The sequence below is a fragment of the Bos taurus genome, chromosome 4, assembly GCF_002263795.3.
Source record: "Bos taurus isolate L1 Dominette 01449 registration number 42190680 breed Hereford chromosome 4, ARS-UCD2.0, whole genome shotgun sequence".
NCBI classification, from domain to species: Eukaryota; Metazoa; Chordata; class Mammalia; order Artiodactyla; family Bovidae; genus Bos; species Bos taurus.
This window is the reverse complement of record NC_037331.1, coordinates 61,242,870-61,263,298: the sequence shown is the minus strand read 5'-3', so window position 1 is coordinate 61,263,298 and position 20,429 is coordinate 61,242,870. Positions and strand designations below refer to the sequence as shown.

The window sequence follows — 20,429 nt, the reverse complement described above, 5'->3', positions numbered from 1 at the left end:
CTGCTCAACATTTGTCTTAAAATTAATTTATATGAATTTTTAAAAAGGGTAAAAGATTATGGATGGAATATTTATTATATATGTGATACTAGTAAGGAATGCAGGGTGCTGTTCTTTGTTAAATCCAAATGTATTGAATTATTACTTTGATCCCATATAAGTGTTTTTGGATGAGAATTTAAATGTGGCAAAAACCTTTAAGAGAAATGTGTATCTCTTAGGAATGTTATTTTTAAATGATGAATGGCATTATGTTTTAATGATGAATAAGACCTACCTCTAAGTAAATTAATCTGTAAGACTACTCACTCAGATGGTCTGAACTATGGACAGTATTTGTCACCAATGGGTAAGTTGAGAGTCACACTGATTTTCTATGCCAATTTAGAAGTAGGTTTGTATGAACTAATCATGAAATTATTGGTGAGGTCATCAAAGCTATACAGAAGCTATACATCAAAAGCTATACAAAAAACGGAATTAAAGTTTACTTTAAAACCAGGATAAATCTGATGTCCAGTAAAAGCATTGAGGTGACATCACTGGACCTAGTGTAAGAGTTTGAAAGATAATGTTTACTGATTGACATTGATCATGAGAGCTTTCAAGAGTTTATGAAAAATTTTAAACTCCACATTTTGATTTTATTTCATGAACAAGAAGGTGAATTTCAAGAAAATCCTGCCTGTGGTTTTTAGTATGAGCAAAGGGAATAATTAAAAGAATCCTTAATATAATCATATAAGATTATATATGTAATATAACAGGGAATATGTTATATAACATAATATATTATTAATACAAAATATATAATTAATTATATAATATATAGTATAGCAGGGAAGCCTGGCATCCTGCAGTCCATGGGGTCACAAAGAGTCGAACATGACTGAGTGACTGAACTGAATATAATCTTAAGGGGATTTGAATTTTTTTATTGTAAAAAATCCTTTGTTGTTTTTTTAGTTGCTTGATCAGAATCTTAGTAACTTACTATAAATTGAAATCTTTGCTCTGAGGCAGGTTTTTAAAAATTTTTATTTTATTCCCTTGGGTTTTTATAATTGACTCAGTTGAGTTCAGTTCAGTTGCTCAGTTATGTCCGACTCTTTGCAACCCCATGGATTGCAGCACGCCAGGCTTCCCTGTTCATCACCAACTCCCGGAGCTTGCTCAGACTCATGCCCATCGAGTCAGTGATGTCATCTGACAATCTCATTGACTTTTATAATTGACTACTGTTAATCACTTGTGCTCAATTTACTTTGTCCATTTTTTCGATTAACTAATACTTTTATTGGTCATACTATAAAATCAGTTTGATTTACCATGAATAAGAGTTTGTATGATTTTCTAAAAATAGGTTAATGAAGAGAATTTGAAATGTATGATAGAAGCATTTTGTTGATGTATAAATAATTGACCCTCTTTTACTTTTCTCAGCAACAGAAGAACCTTGAAGGCTATGTGGGATTTGCAAATCTCCCAAATCAAGTATACAGAAAATCAGTGAAGAGAGGTTTTGAATTCACACTTATGGTTGTCGGTAAGATATGATTTCTCACTAAAGTTGAATTTTGATGAACTATTAATGAACTATTAATAACTATTTAATGAACTCAGAATGTTTTAAGAAAACAATAGCCCAAATAACTGCAGCAATCAATGTTGTATGTTTTTTGTTATGCAGATACACTTTAAAATTTAACTTAGTAGCATAATGGGATTTAAGTATTTTCTTGCCTGTTTTTTTGTAGGTGGCGCAGTTTTGAAAACTGCGGGAAAGGGAAGTAGAAGTTGAAAAGCAGTGGGAGGTGGGTAGTGGAACAGAAAACTGGAGAAGTTCTCTTCAGTTGATGCTACAAAAGGAAATAGCATCTGGTGGTTACTTATTACTCCAGGATAGTTTTATTCTTTGGCTCATGTAGTGCACTGAAGCCATATCATCCAAGTGTTTAACTTAAACATATGTTCTCTAAATCTGAAAAAGGAGGATGGGGTAGAGGATCATAATCATGCAGTGATTACCCTGGGAGTTCATTCATTGAGTGTAAGCCCTGGAATAAGTGAAATATGACTCTCCTTCTTTGGTTCACTCTTACTTTTCTCTTGGGTGTGTTTCATCCTGTGAACACCTTTCCCTGCCTGATTTGATTTTAAGAGATTGTCAGGGTTGTTTTAACTGTAGTTTAGTAACATCATCATATATGAAAAGACACTTTACCATGTGTAAGATTAGTTTTCTTAAATGACAGTCTTAAATGTCTTTATAATATTTTCATTTCATATAGTCTGACTTTATAACCTGGCTTCTCAGTTTGATGCAATGTATTGTATTTCTCTATTTAAGAAGATGGAAGGCAGAATTATTGGATTAACTATCCTTGACAAAATTGAGTTGATGCTGGATCTTTATATATTGTGCATTAAATTTTGCTAATTATATTCCACACCTGGTATTTTATTTTGGTGTTATTATTGAATTAGGTATGAAATACTCCTTCACTGAAGGGAAGAATATTTTTATCAACTGACCAGAATATTTTGCCTGAGGGTCAGTTTGTGGCTGTTTGGAAGTATCTGCATTGTAATAATTCATAGTTAAAACGTGGTACAAAATCTGCAAACTTGATACTTGTCTGCCTCTGGTTGAATAAAAAGTATGGTATACCTGGCTTGCAAATTGCTGCTGTAGAGCAGAGGTGTGGGTCTAGATAGGTGAATAAAATATGCAGGACACACCTCTTCCTAGGTTGGTAACACAGATGTTATACTTGAAGAAATGCTGCATCTTATATTTACATTTACTGTGTAAGGTTAGTGATCTTAAATGACAAACTGTAGACAAATAAAAGATCATTTTTTAATTTGTAAAAAAACCTCCTAGGTCCATTAGGAGAACCATAACAGTTTTCAAAAATTTTTATTATTAAAACTTAAAGAGTGACTTTTTGAGTGTCTGCTTAGTAATGTCTGGGAGTCAAGACCAGATATTTGGTTTGAATTGCTGTGGCATTTTTCCAGGTGAAAGATATATAATAATCAGCTGATCTTGACTGTTAAAGGAAATATGGAATCTCTGAATGTAACTTACTAGTTTTTTTGTTGTTGTTGCCACATGTAACACTTGAACATTTTATATTTAACATGTACATTTTATTTAATTAAATCAGCCGTTGTACATGTTGCAGCTACGTATTGTTAGTGTTTTATTTTTTCCCCTTAACTAATACATGCCCTCATAGATATATTCAATCAGTGTTAACCACCATGGGAACACGATGCTGATTCTTACTAGTTTTTTTGGTTAGACCTTTTGTCAAGTATAGCTTGTTTTTTCTCTTTGATAAGACTTAAAATGAGAATAAAAGAGAATGGGTATCAATATTATTATTCTGTCCTCCTGCCCATATCTTGAACATTACTGTTTAATTAGCTGTCTTTGTGTAGACTAGAGTACAAGGTCTGAATCTTTTCATCTACATAGTTGCAGTGTGTGACACATAAAAGTCACTTTTTAAGTATTTTATACATTGTTTTTCAGACTGCAGGCCATATCTGACAGCACTGTGTGTATATTATAGAAAGCTAAAGCTAACCTTGCTGTAACATTCTTTTTTTTTTTTACCCATGTCTGGAATATTTTATTTTTTTTTAATTTTATTTTATTTTTAAACTTTACATAATTGTATTAGTTTTGCCAAATATCAAAATGAATCCATCACAAAAAATATGGAATGCTTCACGAATTTGCGTGTCATCCTTGTGCAGGGGCCATGCTAATCTTCTCTGTATCGTTCTAATTTTAGTATATGTGCTGCCGAAGCTAGCACTTGCTATAACATTCTTGACTTACAATAGAGACTACAAGCTATTCCTTATAAACTGAGTCCTCATTTTTGTGATTTATGCTCAGAGCAACTTCGACTCTTAAAACAGTTTTTGGTTTGAGATTTATACATTGATACAAACTGAGAATCTATATTTAACAGTTGATTTCTTAATCTCTTCACCCTTTGTTGGGAAACCTTTATCCAGTAACCTTGCTTCATAAGCAATATTTATTATTTACCTGAGGGACTTTTTTTGTATAAAAGAGGCATATTGGTATTCCTGTATTTTCTTGCCTAAAGGATCTTATAATTTACATAATGATATAAAATATACATAAAAAGATAACGTTTTCAGGAAGTAAATACAAGTTAGTAGAGTCATATAGAAATTAAGAACAGATGTTTAAAGGTATAGGAGAGCTTATCCCTGGTTGGACATTATTAACTACCTTATTTGAGGAAGAGGTATTAGGGCAGATTTTTGAAGAATATAATTGGGATAGACATTGAGTGGGCAGTCCAGTTGGAAAAACAATAGCCAACAAAAATCAGCACCTATGCGTCAGGCAATATTTCAAGTACATAAAGTATTGACACTTTATTTCTGTAACTCATACAGTCCTTAACAGTAACCTTATGATATGAGTATTATTGTTTTCTGCATTTTAAAGATGCAAAAACTGAGGCATGGAGATATTAGTTACTTGCCCATGGCCACACTGCTGTCAGATGCCAGAACCAAACCCAGTCTCTCTCTGTCTGGTGTGTTCTTAAGCACTATGCTGCTGCTGCTGCTAAGTCGCTTCAGTCGTGTCCGACTGTGTGCGACCCCGTAGACAGCAGCCCACCAGGCTCCTCTGTCCCTGGGATTCTCCAGGCAAGAACACTGGAGTGGGTTGCCATTTCCTCCTCCAATGCATGCATGCTAAGTCGCTTCAGTTGTGTCCGACTATGTGTAACCCCATGGACAGCAGCCCACCAGGCTCCTCTGTCCACGGGATTTTCTAGGCAAGATGCAGAGGCTCATTTGGAAATACTGGATATAGTGCATCCATTATGATTTGAACTTGCATGATTTCAACTAGATATTCTGTTTTCCCTAAAAAAATTAAAGAGACGAGGGACAGACGGAAAAAGGAATGAGAATTGTAGATAACTTAAATAGTACAAGCAGTTTTTTCTGCCATTCTACTGAAATGAGTAGTTTCTGTCCTAGGGTCAGCATGAAGTGGGAGAGGTGAATTTTCTATTCCCCTAGTCATTTCCTTCCACATACTTTCATAGTGTATGCCGCTCACCTTGCTCAGTTAGTCTAGGTGCCTTAATATAAACTAGTTACTTCTTAAGTGCTCAAGAAAAAGGTATCTGTTTCAGTGCAGGAAGAAAACAAGTTGTCAGGTTATATGTAATTGTGCTTTATGGATGATATGGAGGAGCAGAGGGAGTTTTAAGATTAATTGGCATTATACATCGATTTTAGGATCCCACCCTGAAGAGTTCACTTTGTAATAGTTGGAAATACGGCTGGAAGTGTAGGGTAGCGTAGATTTTAAAGACCTTGATTGCCTCCAGGATGAAGAGATTGGAATTCTTGATTTTGAATCTTTATTTGAAAATTTAGTTTAAAACCCAGTGTCAGCAATATTAAATAATGAAGACAGTTAGGTCTTTAATGGAACAAAGCGTCAAACCTGTTTGGGCTTGGAACTTGACAATTCTTTGTGTGCTTCTTAATTAGACTTGCCTATGCTCTGAGATGGAAATGGCAACCCACTCCAGTATTCTTGCCTGGAAAATCCCATAGATGAAGGAGCCTGGAATGTTGCAATCCATGGGGTCGCAAAGAGTCGGACATGACTGAGCGATTTCACTTAAAAAAAAAAGCATGCTCTGAGAATAAAATGTTAATTGTAAATTCCTGATTTTACTAGAATCTTTCAAAGAGGTAGAACTAACATAGATTGCTTTATCTGACCAGAAAATATTTTGAAAAGCAAGTGGCATTAAATCTGTTACTTTGGATTTTTTGAAGATAAAATTCAGATTAATCGTTTTTATAAGACTAAGCTTTGGCTTTGCAAAATTTTTATAGCAGAGGGGTTTTTTTTTTTTTTTGATCATAATTTAGTTGACCTATATCAAATGTCTTTAGTAGCACTGGCCTTTTTGTTGGCAGAAGGAGCTTAGAATTAGAACATGGTGGTTTAGCCATTTTGGGGATTCAGAGTTTATTATAATGTATATTTTGTGTATGACTTATTAGTAAAGTTTCAGTTCAGTTCAGTTGCTCAGTCGTGTCCGACTCTTTGCGACCCCATGAATTGCAGCACACCAGGCCTCCCTGTCCATCACCAACTCCCAGAGTTCACCCAGACTCACGTCCATCGAGTCAGTGATGCCATCCAGCCATCTCATCCTCTGTCATCCCCTTCTCTTCCTGCCCCCAATCCCTCCCAGCATCAGAGTCTTTTCCAATGAGTCAACTCTTCGCATGAGGTGGCCAAAGTACTGGAGTTTCAGCTTTAGCATCATTCCTTCCAAAGAAATCCCAGGGCTGATCTCCTTCAGAATGGACTAGTTGGATCTCCTTGCAGTCCAAGAGACTCTCAAGAGTCTTCTCCAACACCACAGTTCAAAAGCATCAATTCTTCGGCGCTCAGCCTTCTTCACAGTCCAACTCTCACATCCATACATGATCACAGGAAAAACCATAGCCTTTACTAGAGGGACCTTTGTTGGCAAAGTATTTATTGTCTCTGCTTTTGAATATGCTATCCAGGTTGGTCATAACTTTCCTTCCAAGGAGTAAGTGTCTTTTAATTTCATGGCTGCAGTCACCATCTGCACTGATTTTGGAGCCCCCAAAATAAAGGCTGACACTGTTTCCACTGTTTCCCCATCTATTTCCCATGAAGTGATGGGACCAGATGCCATGATCTTCATTTTCTGAATGTTGAGCTTTAAGCCAACTGTTTCACTCTCCACTTTCACGTTTATCAAGAGGCTTTTTAGTTCCTCTTCACTTTTTGCCATAAGGGTGGTGTCATCTGCATATCTGAGGTTATTGATATTTCTCCCAGCAATCTTGATTCCAGCTTGTGCTTCTTCCAGTCCAGCGTTTCTCATGATGTACTCTGCATAGAAGTTAAATAAGCAGGGTGACAATATACAGCCTTGACGTACTCCTTTTCCTATTTGGAACCAGTCTGTTGTTCCATGTCCAGTTCTAACTGTTGCTTCCTGACCTGCATATAGGTTTCTCAAGAGGCAGGTCAGGTGGTCTGGTATTCCCATCTCTTTCAGAATTTTCCACAGTTTATTGTGATCCACACAGTCAAAGGCTTTGGCATAGTCAATAAAGCAGAAATAGATGTTTTTCTGGAACTCTCTTGCTTTTTCGATGATCCAGCGGATGTTGGCAATTTGGTCTCTGGTTCCTCTGCCTTTTCTAAAACCAGCTTGAACATTAGGAAGTTCACAGTTCACATATTGCTAAAGCCTGGTTTGGAGAATTTTGAGCATTACTTTACTAGCGTGTGAGATGAGTGCAATTGTGCGGTAGTTTGAGCATTCTTTGGCATTGCTTTTCTTTGGGATTGGAATGAAAACTGACCTTTTCCAGTGCTGTGGCTGCTGCTGAGTTTTCCAAATTTGTTGGCTTATTGAGTGCAGCACTTTCACAGCATCATCTTTCAGGATTTGGAATAGCTCAACTGGAATTCCATCACCTCCACTAGCTTTGTTTGTAGTGATGCTTTCTAAGGCCCACTTGACTTCACATTCCAGGATGTCAGGCTCTAGGTCAGTGATCACATCATCGTGATTATCTGGGTCGTGAAGATCTTTTTTGTACAGTTCTTCTGTGTATTCTTGCCACCTCTTCTTAATATCTTCTGCTTCTATTAGGTCCATACCATTTCTGTCCTTTATCGAGCCCTTTATCGAGCAAATGTATAACATTTGCATGAAATGTTGCCTGGTGTCTCTAATTTTCTTGAAGAGATCTCTAGTCTTTCCCATTCTGTTGTTTTCCTCTATTTCTTTGCATTGATCACCGAGGAAGGCTTTCTTATCTCTTCTTGCTATTCTTTGGAACTCTGCATTCAGATGCTTATATCTTTCCTTTTCTCCTTTGCTTTTCACTTCTCTTCTTTTCACAGCTATTTGTAAGGCCTCCCCAGACAGCCATTTTGCTTTTTTGCATTTCTTTTCCATTGGGATGGGAGGCATTTAATGAGTGACAGAATAAACAATGACTGTCATAGATAATTTTCCCCCACCTTCTTGTTGGTGTTTATATTAATGTAGTTAGTTAGTTGATGAAATTGAAAAGTAGTATTGGCCATTTTGTATCTAGGTTATTGGGCATTTAGTGGAATTACGCTTAATTCTGACATTATGATAGGTTGAATATTTGAAATGCTTTAATACTTCAGAATTTTCTGCCCTGAGCTTTGTATTTTTATTTTGCTTTTAGTAATAAAAGTAATTTAACCAATGATCATTGCATAACGTTGTGAATACAGAAAAACCACTGAGTTGTACACTTTAAAATAGTGCATTTTTGTTATATGAATTTTATTTCAAAAAACTAATTTAGCCAAAGCAGAGAAAGTTTTAGGGAGAAAAAACTCACCTACTATTTAGATTTTTGTATTCCTTCTAGGGGTCAGCTACATATTTTAAAAAGTGCTTTTGTAATAAAGTTAATGCGTTTCATTGTAGAAATCGGGAAAAGCAGAAAAGCAAAATGAAAATAAATATTACCATAATCTGTCATCCAGTGGTAACTCTTAAGCATAGAAACATACAGTGTTTTTGTTTATATGTATCTGTAATGTCTGTAAGACATTACAATTTGTAATTACAATCTGTAGTTGTCTTATAAAATTTAGCAGTAAATTATGATCATCTTTTAATAATAGATATTTTTTGATAATCTAGCTATGGTTGAGTTGCAGATTTCATTGGCTTTGTAGGTTGGGTATACCAAAATTTGCCTTGTCCAGTATCAATATAGTTAGAGTAAACATGGTTGTAGTTATATCTGTACTTGAATTTTTATTTACTTCTTTAGGATAAAGCTTTGTAAGTTTGAATTGGTATTTTTTTCTGAAGGCTTATGAGTTGTTTTAAGGGTTTTAATATTAATACCAAATTGACCTAAGATAGATTGTATACCACTTTGCACACTAACCAGGTGTTGATAGCATACTGCCATCAGTGGATATTACAGTGTTTCTTTGCCAATTTAATACCTAAAATTGATGTCTTATTTTCTTTCTACATAATATTGTTGCTGGTTAACTTTTTAATTATTTCTGTTTATCTTTGGTTTTATAAATCGTATATTCTAGATTAATTTTAAAAGCTGTATTCCTTTTTTTCCTTATATAGATGCTCTAAGGGTATTGTTGTTGTGGTTGTGGTTTGGTATTGACTCTGTCAGAATTTTTCTTGTGTCATGTTATATATTAACCTGATTTTTATATTGTCCGTGTAGTCTTTTTTTTTTCTTTTGGCTTGTGTCTTTGATACCTGCCTGCTTGATTCAGTCTTATTAGGGATTCCACTGTATATAAGTATATAGACTAAGGTTTACTTTTTTTATTTTGCAACTTAGATTCATGTGAATTTTTTGATGTGAAATGTGAGACAAGAATTTGATGTTTATTTTACCTTATTTTTTAAATGGTTAATCAGTCTTCCTAAAACCATTTATTACAAGCTGAAACATATATGTGCTTCGTTGGTTCTCTTACTCAACCTTTGGTTTAGTTCATTCTAGTTCTTCCTATATAAATACTATATTACATTATTATAGTTATAAATTACAGTAATTATGTTGTTTCTTCTATGAGAAGATCACTGGAGTTTATGCTTATTTAGGGAGATAGACATAGAAGTAAACAATATGTAAAATAATTATACTGTATTATTTTCTAGGAAGGAAGTAAACATGGTGGGATCTTTTTAGGGCCTCAGTAAGATGCACCTCTCAGAAAGGAGACTTTTCCATAATGATACTTGAAATTTGTGAAAATTAAGAAATACTAAAAAATGAAATGACTTACCAGCAAGAGATAATTATCATGAACATTTTGCTATGTTTATCCTCAATGTTTTACTTTTAACAGCTGCATATTTCCAACTGTGGCTATATCAAATTTTAGACTCTCATTTGACTTTTGAATGATTTGTGTGTTTAATTTTGTAAGAACGCTGCAGTAAAAATTTTAGAGAATGGAAATTTTGGTCAACATTTTAACTGAGATGTTTAATGAGTACATTGTATTCTAATTTGTGACTGAATATATGATAGTTTTTATAGCTTATTTCTCCATTAATAGACTTTAAGTTTTTTTTTACCCTTGTTACAAATGATAGGGCAATGGAGATCTTTAAGCACATAAGACTTGTGTATATGTATTGGGAGCAGGGGGCAGTATCACTGTTTAAAGTCCCTGAAGTTGGATTTTTGCAGCAAAGTGTTTGAATATTTTGTGGCTCTGGAAACATTAGCAAATTATTTTCTTAAAAGCTTGTGCTACTAAATATTTTTTTTAAAGATAAAATAAATTTTTCCTGAATTTTAGGAGATTTATGGTATGTTGAGGATATCCCATTCCATGTATGCTCTAACTGTTACAGATGCTTAACGGGAAAATGTAAAGATAGGTGAAAACACTGTAAGGGAATATAGTGAAAGTGAAGTCACTCAGTTGTGTCTGACTCTGCGACCCCGTCGACTGCAGCCCACCAGGCTCCTCTGTCCATGGGATTCTCCAGGCAATAATACTGGAGTGGGTTGCCATTTCCTTCTCCAGAAGATCTTCCCGACCAAGGAATCGAACCCAGGTCTCCCGCATTGCAGGCAGATGCAGGCAGACACTTTAACTTCTGAGCCACCAGGAAGCCCAAGAGACAAGGGAATGTAGTAGAGAAGAACAAAAGTCCAAGTTAACTACACTGCGAATCATTGAAGTGATATTATCCACCTTACCTGCCTCCTGAGAAACCTGTATGTTGGTTAAGAAGCAACACTTAGAACCGGACATGGAACAACCAACTGGTTCCAAATTGGGCAAGGAATATGTCAAGGTTGTATATTGTCATCTTGCCTATTTGACTTATATGCAAAGTACATCATAAGAAGTGCCGGGCTGGATGAAGCTCAAGCTGGAATCAAGATTGCTGGGAGAAATATCAATAACCTCAGATATACAGATGATATCACCCTAATGGCAGAAAGTGAAGAGGAGCTAAGAGCCTCTTGATGAAGATGAAAGAGAGTGAAAAAGCTACTTAAAACTCAACATTCAGAAAACTAAGATCATGACTTCTGGTCCTATCACATCATGGCAAATAGGGAAAAAATGGAAAAAGTTTACAGACTTATTTTCTTGAGCTCCAAATTCACTGCAGATGGTGACTGCAGCCATGAAATTAAAAGATGCTTGCTCCTTGGAAGAAAAGCTGTGACAAACCTAGACAGCATATATTAAAAAGCAGAAATAACACTTTGCCGACAAAGGTCCGTCTAGTCAAAACTATGGTTTTTCCAGTAGTCACATATGGATGTGAGAGTTGGACCATAAAAAATGCTGAGCGCCGAAGAATTGATGCTTTTGAACTGTGGTGTTGGAGAAGAGTCTTGAGAGTCTCCTGGACTGCAAGGAGATCCAGCCAGTCCATCCTAAAGGAAATCAGTCCTGAATATTCATTGGAAGGACTGATGGTGAAGCTGAAACTCCAATACTTTGGCCACCTGATGTGAAGAACTGATTCACTGGAAAAGACCCTGATGTTGGGAAAGATTAAGCGCAGAAGGAGAAAGGGGAGACAGAGGATGAGATAGTTGGATTGCATCATCGACTAAATGGACATGCATTTGAGCAAATTCCAGAAGATAGTGAAGGACAGGGACACCTTGCATGCTGCAGACCATGGGTGGCAAAGAGTTACTTAACAACTCAACAACAACAAAAATACTAAAGATTATGGAGCTGACTTTTTAAGGGGAAAATAGGGGTGACTGGGGCTTCCCCGGTAGCTCAGCAGTGAAGAATCTGCCTGCAATGCAGGAGACGCAGGAGATGTGGGTTTGATTTCTGGGTCAGAAAGATCCCCTGGAGGAGGAAATAGCAACTCACTAGAGTATTCTTGCCTGGAGAATCCCATGGACAGAGGAGCCTGGTGGGCTACAGTCCATAGGGTTGAAAAGTGTCAAACACAACTGAGTTTGGGTTCACTGACTGAGCTTCCTGAAATACAGTTGAGATATTTATCATTTATTTTCAGGGAGAGATTGTGTATTTGGATTTTCAGAGAGGTTGTTAATTCAGCTAAAAATTGAGAACTATAGGTACAAAGTATTTTGCATAATTGAAAGTGTGTGACACTGATTTATTGTGGTTCTTGCTGAGATAATGTTTTAATTAATTTTGTAACATTTGTAAAGACAAAAATTACAAGTACAGTACACAGGTTTTTGCCCTCTGTAACATTTGCAATGCACAATGCCTCATTGCCACTTAAATACTTGTGTATTTCTCTTCCTCAAGGATCTTCTACTGCATAGCCATTAATATACCATCAAAATCAGAAAACAGCAAATGTATGTTTGTATACATACATATATAGAGAAAGTGAAAGTGTTAGTCTCTCATTTGTGTCCAGCTCTTTGCAACCCCATGAGCTATAGCCTGCCAAGCTCCTCTGTCCATGGAATTCTCCAGGCAAGTATACTGGAGTGGATAGCCATTCCTTTCTTCAGGGGATCTTCCCAACCCAGGGATTGAACTTGGTCTCCTGCATTGCAGTCAGATTCTTTACTGTCTGAGCCACCAGGAACTACTACTGCTAAGTCACTTCAGTCGTGTCTGACTCTGTGTGACTCCATAGACGGCAGCCCACCAGGCTTCCCCGTCCCTGGGATTCTCCAGGCAAAAACACTGGAGTGGGTTGCCATTTCCTCCTCCAGTGCATGGAAGTGAAAAGTGAAAGTGAAGTTTCTCAGTCGTGTCCGACTGTAGCAACCCCATGGACTGCAGCCCACTAGGCTCCTCCATCCATGGGACTCTCCAGGCAAAAGTACTGGAGTGGGGTGCCATTGCCTTCTCCGAGCCACCAGGAAGGCCCCACCTATATATGGACACAAAAACATAAATACTTTTGTATCTATAGTGTATCTGCATCTATTATATTTGTTGAAAATCATCAAGTTTACACTAGTATTTCCAGTTTCAGTTCATTATCACAGCATATGTTTACTTTTTTAAAAAATTGAATTATAGTTGCTGTACAATATTATATAAGTTATAGGTATACAATATAGTGATTCATTGGAGAAGGCAATGGCACCCCACTCCAGTACTCTTGCCTTGAGAATCCCATGGACGGAGGAGCCTGGTGGGCTGCAGTACATGGGGTCGCTCAGAGTCAGACACGACTGAGCGACTTCACTTTCACTTTTCACTTTCATGCACTGGAGAAGGAAATGGCAACCCACTCCAGTGTTCTTGCCTGGAGAATCCCAGGGACGGGGGAGCCTGGTGGGCTGCCGTCTGTGGGGTTGCGCAGAGTCGGGCACGACTGAAGTGACGAAGCAGGAGCATAGTGATTCATAATTTTTTAACTGTGCTTATTTGATCAGTTTTCCTGTATGAAAGTAATCTTCTGTCCAGGCTTTTCTCTTCCTCTGTGTGGTGGAGTATCGCTACTCACTCCTCTCAAGTGCTGTGACACCCTGTGGCAAGCCACTCTTCACGCCTTCCTCATCGTTTTTGAGTTCAGGCCTTCTCCCAGACTCCTTGGGAAGTGGTCTTTATCTTGTAGACGCCTATTAGCCTTCCCTGGGCCACTGTGTCTTCCCTCCAGCATGTTCACCTGATGTCCTCAGCCTCAGATAATGATTTCTGGACTGAATTTTTAGGAAGAAAGTGGAAGGGAAAGAGCTGAAATAAGTTTGAAGGGTTTAAAAACTAATATTTAACTGTTATAGAGTTAACTGGCATATGAATAGGAGAAATTATTTTTTTATTCTTATGTAACACAGGTTAAAAAAATTGATAAAATTGTAGTTTGGGGCTGCCATAGGAAAAAAGTGACTAAAAGGATATAAAAGTGTGGAAAAAATTTAGTTTGGAAATGAAACTTACTTGCAGAGGTATATAGCGTTTCAGTGGTTACATTTACATGTATTTTGACAAACAGAGTTTGTAAAAACTTTGAATGGCCTCCAAATTTATTAATGGTTGAAACTAACAGATTAATATTTAGAAGGGAGAAAGCTTTAGATTTTGGGGCTCTGTTCTTACTCTGCCCAGAACCCTCAAGTAAGTGGATGATATGAAGATGTTTTCTTCATTAAGCCCAAATAATAACTTCTTGACTCTTTACATGGCACACTGAATGTGTACTACTGAAACACTTATTAAATTAAATTGTAGTTAGTAGTGTGTATTACCCTAGAAATGCCTTTGAGAATTGAAGTAGTCATTTTCATTTTTATATCATTAGCTTAGTCCATAACTCCTAGTACTTTACTGCTAATCAGTGTATGTCACCTAAATTACTGATCATTCAATTAAAATCTGTTCTCAGGACTAGGATAGAAATACCGTGGAAATCTCATTTTATGTTATCACTGTAAATGTTACCACCTGTAACAAAATTAACAATTCATAGTCTTCTATCATAAAAATTTGAGTTAGTTAAGAATGAACCACCAATCATGTCACACTTTCGATTCCTTGGTATCCACTTGGATATTTTGACAAAATCTTTACTTTTTATGATTCACGTATTTTAAAACTAGCTGTTTCCCTCCAGAGGAAAACTCTTTATTTTCGTTAGTGAATGCTAGCCACAGTTGAAAATTAGAGGGAAAAGTTTAATCCTTCCCCCACCATATGAAAGACTGATAGTATTCATAAAAAACTTGCAATATCAGTTATATAGGATAAAGATGCCTATTAAACTAACTGAACTACTAGCAACTGGTGCCATGTTAATTGATAATTATTATTATGGTTGTTAATTTATTTTGACTTTATATTACATATATTCTAAAGTTGTTGATGTTAGTAAAAATTAGCTGTACATTTGATATGGTCTCTTACACTTGACATGAAGGGTTAGAGACGAGTATGTGAATCTTAGTGGAAATCGTTTTACCTCCCTCCGTTTTCGGTTTAGACAGAAGCATTTTTATAAAAAGTATATAGAAATATGAAAAGTACGACTTTTTGGAATCTAGTTTATAGAGCATACTTAAATTGATTGGTATATGGGTAAATTAGAAGTGGGTTTTTTTTTGTGGTTTGCTTTTAACATACATTGTGATTAATTTTTCTTCTTTTTTTGTCAGCAGACCTCTTACTTTTTTGTACTTACCTGATTTCTTGCCTTGGTCATTCATTAATTGTCTGAATAAGCGTTTGTACTTCTCTTATGCTTTATTGCACTGAAGCAGCAGTATATAATCCAAGTGGGATGTTTCCTTCATGACTTTCATCTTTAGGAATATATCACTGTTTAAAAAAAAAACTGGTGACTATTGTATCAGATACATTACTTTTTTTTTTTAACATTACTTTTAAAAAACAGATTGTAGAATTATGACGCTAAAAATCCTTTCCAAATACGAGTCTGACTTGATAGGTAAGAAAATTAGGGCTAAGAACTTATTGTAATAGGGAGTCTTTATAGTGTATTTTGTAATGTCACTTGCTTCTCCTCCAAGAAGTAATTGGATGAAAGCAAGTTTGATTATAACACTGGTTGAATATTTAAGCTTGATAAGTTGACTGAGTTTTGAGAGATTTCCCCCTTTGTTTCTTTTAGGTGAATCTGGACTGGGAAAGTCAACATTAATCAACTCATTATTCCTCACAGATTTATATTCTCCAGAGTATCCAGGTCCTTCCCATAGAATAAAAAAGACTGTACAGGTATGTGTATTGTTAATTGATGATAAGATGGGGTAATATTAACAGATACAAAACACAGTCTATAAATTATTTTTTATAGATACTTTGTTATACAGTCCATCTGCTTTGTCACGAACATGGTTAAGATCTCTATTAATATGTTCTCTGTGTTATTGTTCTTTTCGTCTCTTAAGTCATGTCCAGCTCTGGAGACCCCATAGATGGTAGCCTGCCAGGCTCCTCTGTCCATGGGATTTCCCAGGCAATAATACTGGAGTGGGTTGCCATTTCTTATGCCAAGAGATCTTCCTGACCTAGGGATCCGATAACCTGCATCTCCTGCATTGGCAGGCGGATTCTTTATTACTGAGCCACCTGTACTTCCCCACAAAACATATTTTGTGACTTGTATTATATTTATATATAGGTAGATTTCAAATTTGACCTTAGCCAGTGTAAAGTGTTAGTAAAAATGGTTGTTGTTGAAAAAGAGAGAGAGTAATTGATTGAGAAGTGCATGTAATTAGAGGGACTTTCTTGATTTAGAACCTTAATGAATTTGTCTTAAAGATCCTCCTAGAGATTTTACTGTGATACAGTAAATGATAACATTCAGAGTTATGCTGCAATATGGTAACTACTTGCCATATGTAGCTATTAAAGTTTAAATGAGTTAAAAGTCATTGAAGCAAAAAATTCTGTTTCTCAGTTGTGCTGGGTACATTTCAAGTAGTAATATGTGGCAAGTAGCTACCATTTGGAGCAGTGCAGATTATTTCCACCATTGCAGAAAATTCTGTTGGACAGGGTACAGAAAACATGACTTGTGTAAAGCCATTAGTATTTGTTTTAGTGAGTGGCATGATACCACATGATAGTTAAATGGCAGTAACAATTTGTTAATACTTTATGTGTGGTCTAATTTAGTACTTCTCAATCTTTAATGTGCATTCAGATCATCTGAGGAGCTCGTTAAACTTAGTTCCTGTTCTAGTAAGTCTGAAGTGAGCTGAGATTCAATCCAAGGTGATGCTAATGCTGCTAGCAAAGTGCTAGACTCTCTAGTCCTAGTGATATGTTGTCCAGGACAATAGCTGGTAGCCACATGTGGCTGTTGAGGTCTTAAAATGTGAGATGTCTATGTTAAGATGCAAGTATAAAATATACCCCAGATTTTGAAGTCTTAGTTTGTTTAAAAAAAAAAAATTATTTTATTTAAATTTTTCTATTGATTACATTTTATAATAATGATTGGTTATATTGGGTTAAGTAAAATTCATTAATTTCATCTGTTGCTACTTTCTAAAGTGGCTACTGAAATTTTTAAAATTATTTATGTAGTTCACATTACATTTTTGTTAGGCAGCACTGCTCTAAACTATTGATTGAAAGATTTGTTGGTAGATTGATGCAGTAATACACAGCACATAAGCAGAAAAGGAGTGGAGTGAACAGTTCTAGCAGAAGCATGTCTTATTGAGGCAGTGATGCTGGAGCTGGATATTTTATTTCTTCTTCTTAAAGTTTTCTCTGTTTCAGGAATTTTTAAAATATCCTTTATGGAATTTGAGATTTCAAATTACCTGCAAAAAAAACGTGTCCTAAAAACTCGATACTATACTATATTGCTTATTTATTTTGTGATATATTGGATATTTTAACCCTAAGCAAGAAGATAAACTTTAAATTTTCTTAATTTAAGTATTTAAATCCAGAATTAGTAACTGCTGCTGCTAAGTCATTTCAGTCGTGTCCGACTCTGTGCGACCCCACAGACAGCAGCCCACCAGGCTCGCCCGTCCCTGGGATTTGCCAGGCAAGAGTACTGGAGTGGGGTGCCATTGCCTTCTCCAGACTTAGTAACTAGTTATATAGAAATGTTAAGGAAACCCCACAGTGTAGATTCCTAAGTTCAGGAATATTTAGTGTAAAATGTCTGTTAAATATTAATATATCTACCAAAGGTGTTCTTGGCTGTTAGTGCTGGTGAGGAAATTTTCTGAGTCCTTTTTGTAGTTTTTAGCACCTGGCATAATGCAAGGTCGACATTAATAATAAAACAACACTTAGTCAATCATTAACATCTTCCAGGTACTATTCCAAACACTTTAGATGCATTTATTTAATTCTTGCAGTAACTTTTTCAGGTAAATGGTGTTATTATCCCTATTTTACAGATGTGGAAATTGTGGCACAAAGATGATGATATACCTGAGGATCATGTAGTTAGCGTGCCAGAACTAGGATACAAATCTAAGCACTATGGTTTAGTCTGTATTGTATAAAACTATGCTATCTCTATACTTTAGAAACTTAATAAGTATTAGTTTAGTAGATTAAAGAGTTCTTAATAAATGGATTAACTTTACTTTTTAATGATGTTTGGTCCAGAAAATTGTCATTTTTCTTTTATTTATATTTCCTTTTCCTTGAAAAATGTTATGTATGGAGATAGATTTTCCAGTTAGGCAGTTTAAACAAACTGAATTGATCAGTGAGGTTATTTCTTCATAGTTATGTAATATATGAGTTTAGTTTTAAAAAATGGGAAATTAGGTCGTAAGGTAAAAAATGGAATTAAGTCTTAAGGCTGATCTATCTGATGCTGCCGCTAAGTCACATCAGTCGTGTCTGACTCTGGGACCCCATAGATGGCAGTCCACCAGGCTCCCCCGTCCCTGGGATTCTCCAGGCAAGAACACTGGAGTGGGTTGCCATTTCCTTCTCCAGTAAATAAAAGTGAAAAGTGAAAGTGAAGTTGCTCAGTTGTGTCCGACTCTTCGCGACCCCATGGACTGTAGCCTACCAGGCTCCTCCGTCCATGGGATTTCCCAGGCAAGAGTATTGGAGTGGGGTGCCATTGCCTTCTCCTATCTGATGCTACCTAGTAAGGAATACCTAGTGTTGTTTTGTTTTTACTTTTAAATGGTACACACATGATGTTCATTATTGCTTATTATATTTGAATTTTCAAGCTGGACTCTGGAGGGTATTGACTGACCATTATGTACTAGGTTTGAAATTCCAGTAAACTTCTTGGTGGATGATGGAAGCCAGTTAATCATAAAAGTTTCATACCTTACCATGTTTTATTTTATTTAAACAAAATAGGCAAGTTGACAGTATTTTTAGCTCTTTGGATTCACCCAGTACAGTGATTTTTGCTAGTGTCTGAACAGATGAAGTGTATTGGCACTTGCAGTCTAAGGAATTCAACACATGGAAATCTAGTTTAACATACTTTGCAACAAAGTATTTGGTCAAACAAGGAGAGTTTACTTTACCCCCATCCCTCCTCCCCCTCCCCACCTCCCCTACCTGCAGGGTGCCCTTAACCTAGTTCTTATACTTTTGGCTTATCCTGCTTTGGCCAAAACAACCTCTTTGCTGTCCTTTGAGCAGGCCGATCGATCTCTTCCACTCCAGGGGCCTTCCACTTTGTTTCTCTGCTTGCAGTGGTTTTCCTTGGGATATCCTCATGGCTTGCTTCCTAATTTTCATCAGTTCTCTGCTTAAAAGTTACTTTCTTAATGAAGACTTTCTTGACCACTCATAAACTCTGTTAGGGTAGGGACTCCTTTTTATTCACCCTTAACAAGCTAAGTTTCTAGCACAGCATCTGTTACATGTTAGCATCCAATATTTGTTGACTGACTGAACAATTTTTTAAAATTTGTTTGAGGATCTTTGAAGTTTTGTTTCTACTTTTTTTTTGGTCTGTGAAATTTTATAAAACACTATCATAGATTAAGTGAAATGATTTCCAATTTGAGAATCTTTGAAATTTTAAATTTGATCATTTTTTGAAATTTTGTTGATTATTTTTGTCTTAAGCAGAATTTTTTTGCATTTAATTTTTAAGTTGCTGTGTAGTTTATATATTAAAAGGGCACAAATTTAAGCATAGAACTTGGTGAGTTTTATATAAGTATTCATATATCTGGGTTTCCCTGGTGGTCAGTGGTAAAGAATCTGCCTGCCGAAGTAGGAGACATGGGTGTGATTCCTGCAGAAGGAAATGATGACCCACTCCAGTATTCTTACCTGGGAAATCCCGTGGACAGAGGAGCCTGGTGGGTTACAGTCCATGGAGTCGCAAAAAGTTGGACACAACTTAGTGACTAAACAACAGCAGCGATTCATATATCCAAGTAACCACTTCCCAGATTAAGATACAGTATTTTTCTAGGAACCTGGAAGGCTTCCTTGTGTCTCCTCTCACTCAGTATTACACCCACCCCCACTTATAAACACCTTTCTGACATCTCCATAGATTAATTTTGTCTGTTCTTGAACTTCATTTAGATATATTCTTAAGTCTGGTTTCTTTCACTGAGGATTATGTGTGTGGCATTTATTCATGTTGTATAGCTGTAGTTCTTTTCATTGTTTTATAATATTCTACTGTATGACTATATCACAGCCTGTTCATTGTAGATAAGCATATGGGTTTTCAGTTTTTGACTGACATAAATGTTCTTGTATATATCTTTTGATGGACATAAGTACTCATTTCTGTTGTGTATGTGTGTGTACGTGCACCTGTGTGTATACATAAAGACATTTCATTTTTTCCCCTTTGATTTCTTATAAGATTGAACATGTCTTTTATACTCATAAATTGTTCAGATTTCATGAAGTGTTTTGACCAACTCAATATTTC

General features: G+C 36.0%; 1 protein-coding gene and 1 non-coding gene across 3 annotated transcripts in view; one reads left to right on the top strand and one right to left on the bottom strand.

The window, feature by feature from the left end:
* SEPTIN7 (septin 7) overlaps positions 1-20,429 on the top strand; it is a 98,556-nt gene that overhangs the window by 39,431 nt on the left and 38,696 nt on the right. For both annotated transcript variants that reach the window (NM_001001168.1, XM_059885430.1), the window contains 2 exon segments: positions 1,444-1,546; positions 15,681-15,787. In NM_001001168.1, the coding sequence (NP_001001168.1) occupies positions 1,444-1,546; positions 15,681-15,787 (210 nt within the window).
* LOC112446521 (U6 spliceosomal RNA) lies at positions 3,727-3,833 on the bottom strand. The gene has a single exon (XR_003034526.1). It is a non-coding gene; the product is annotated as a U6 spliceosomal RNA (small nuclear RNA).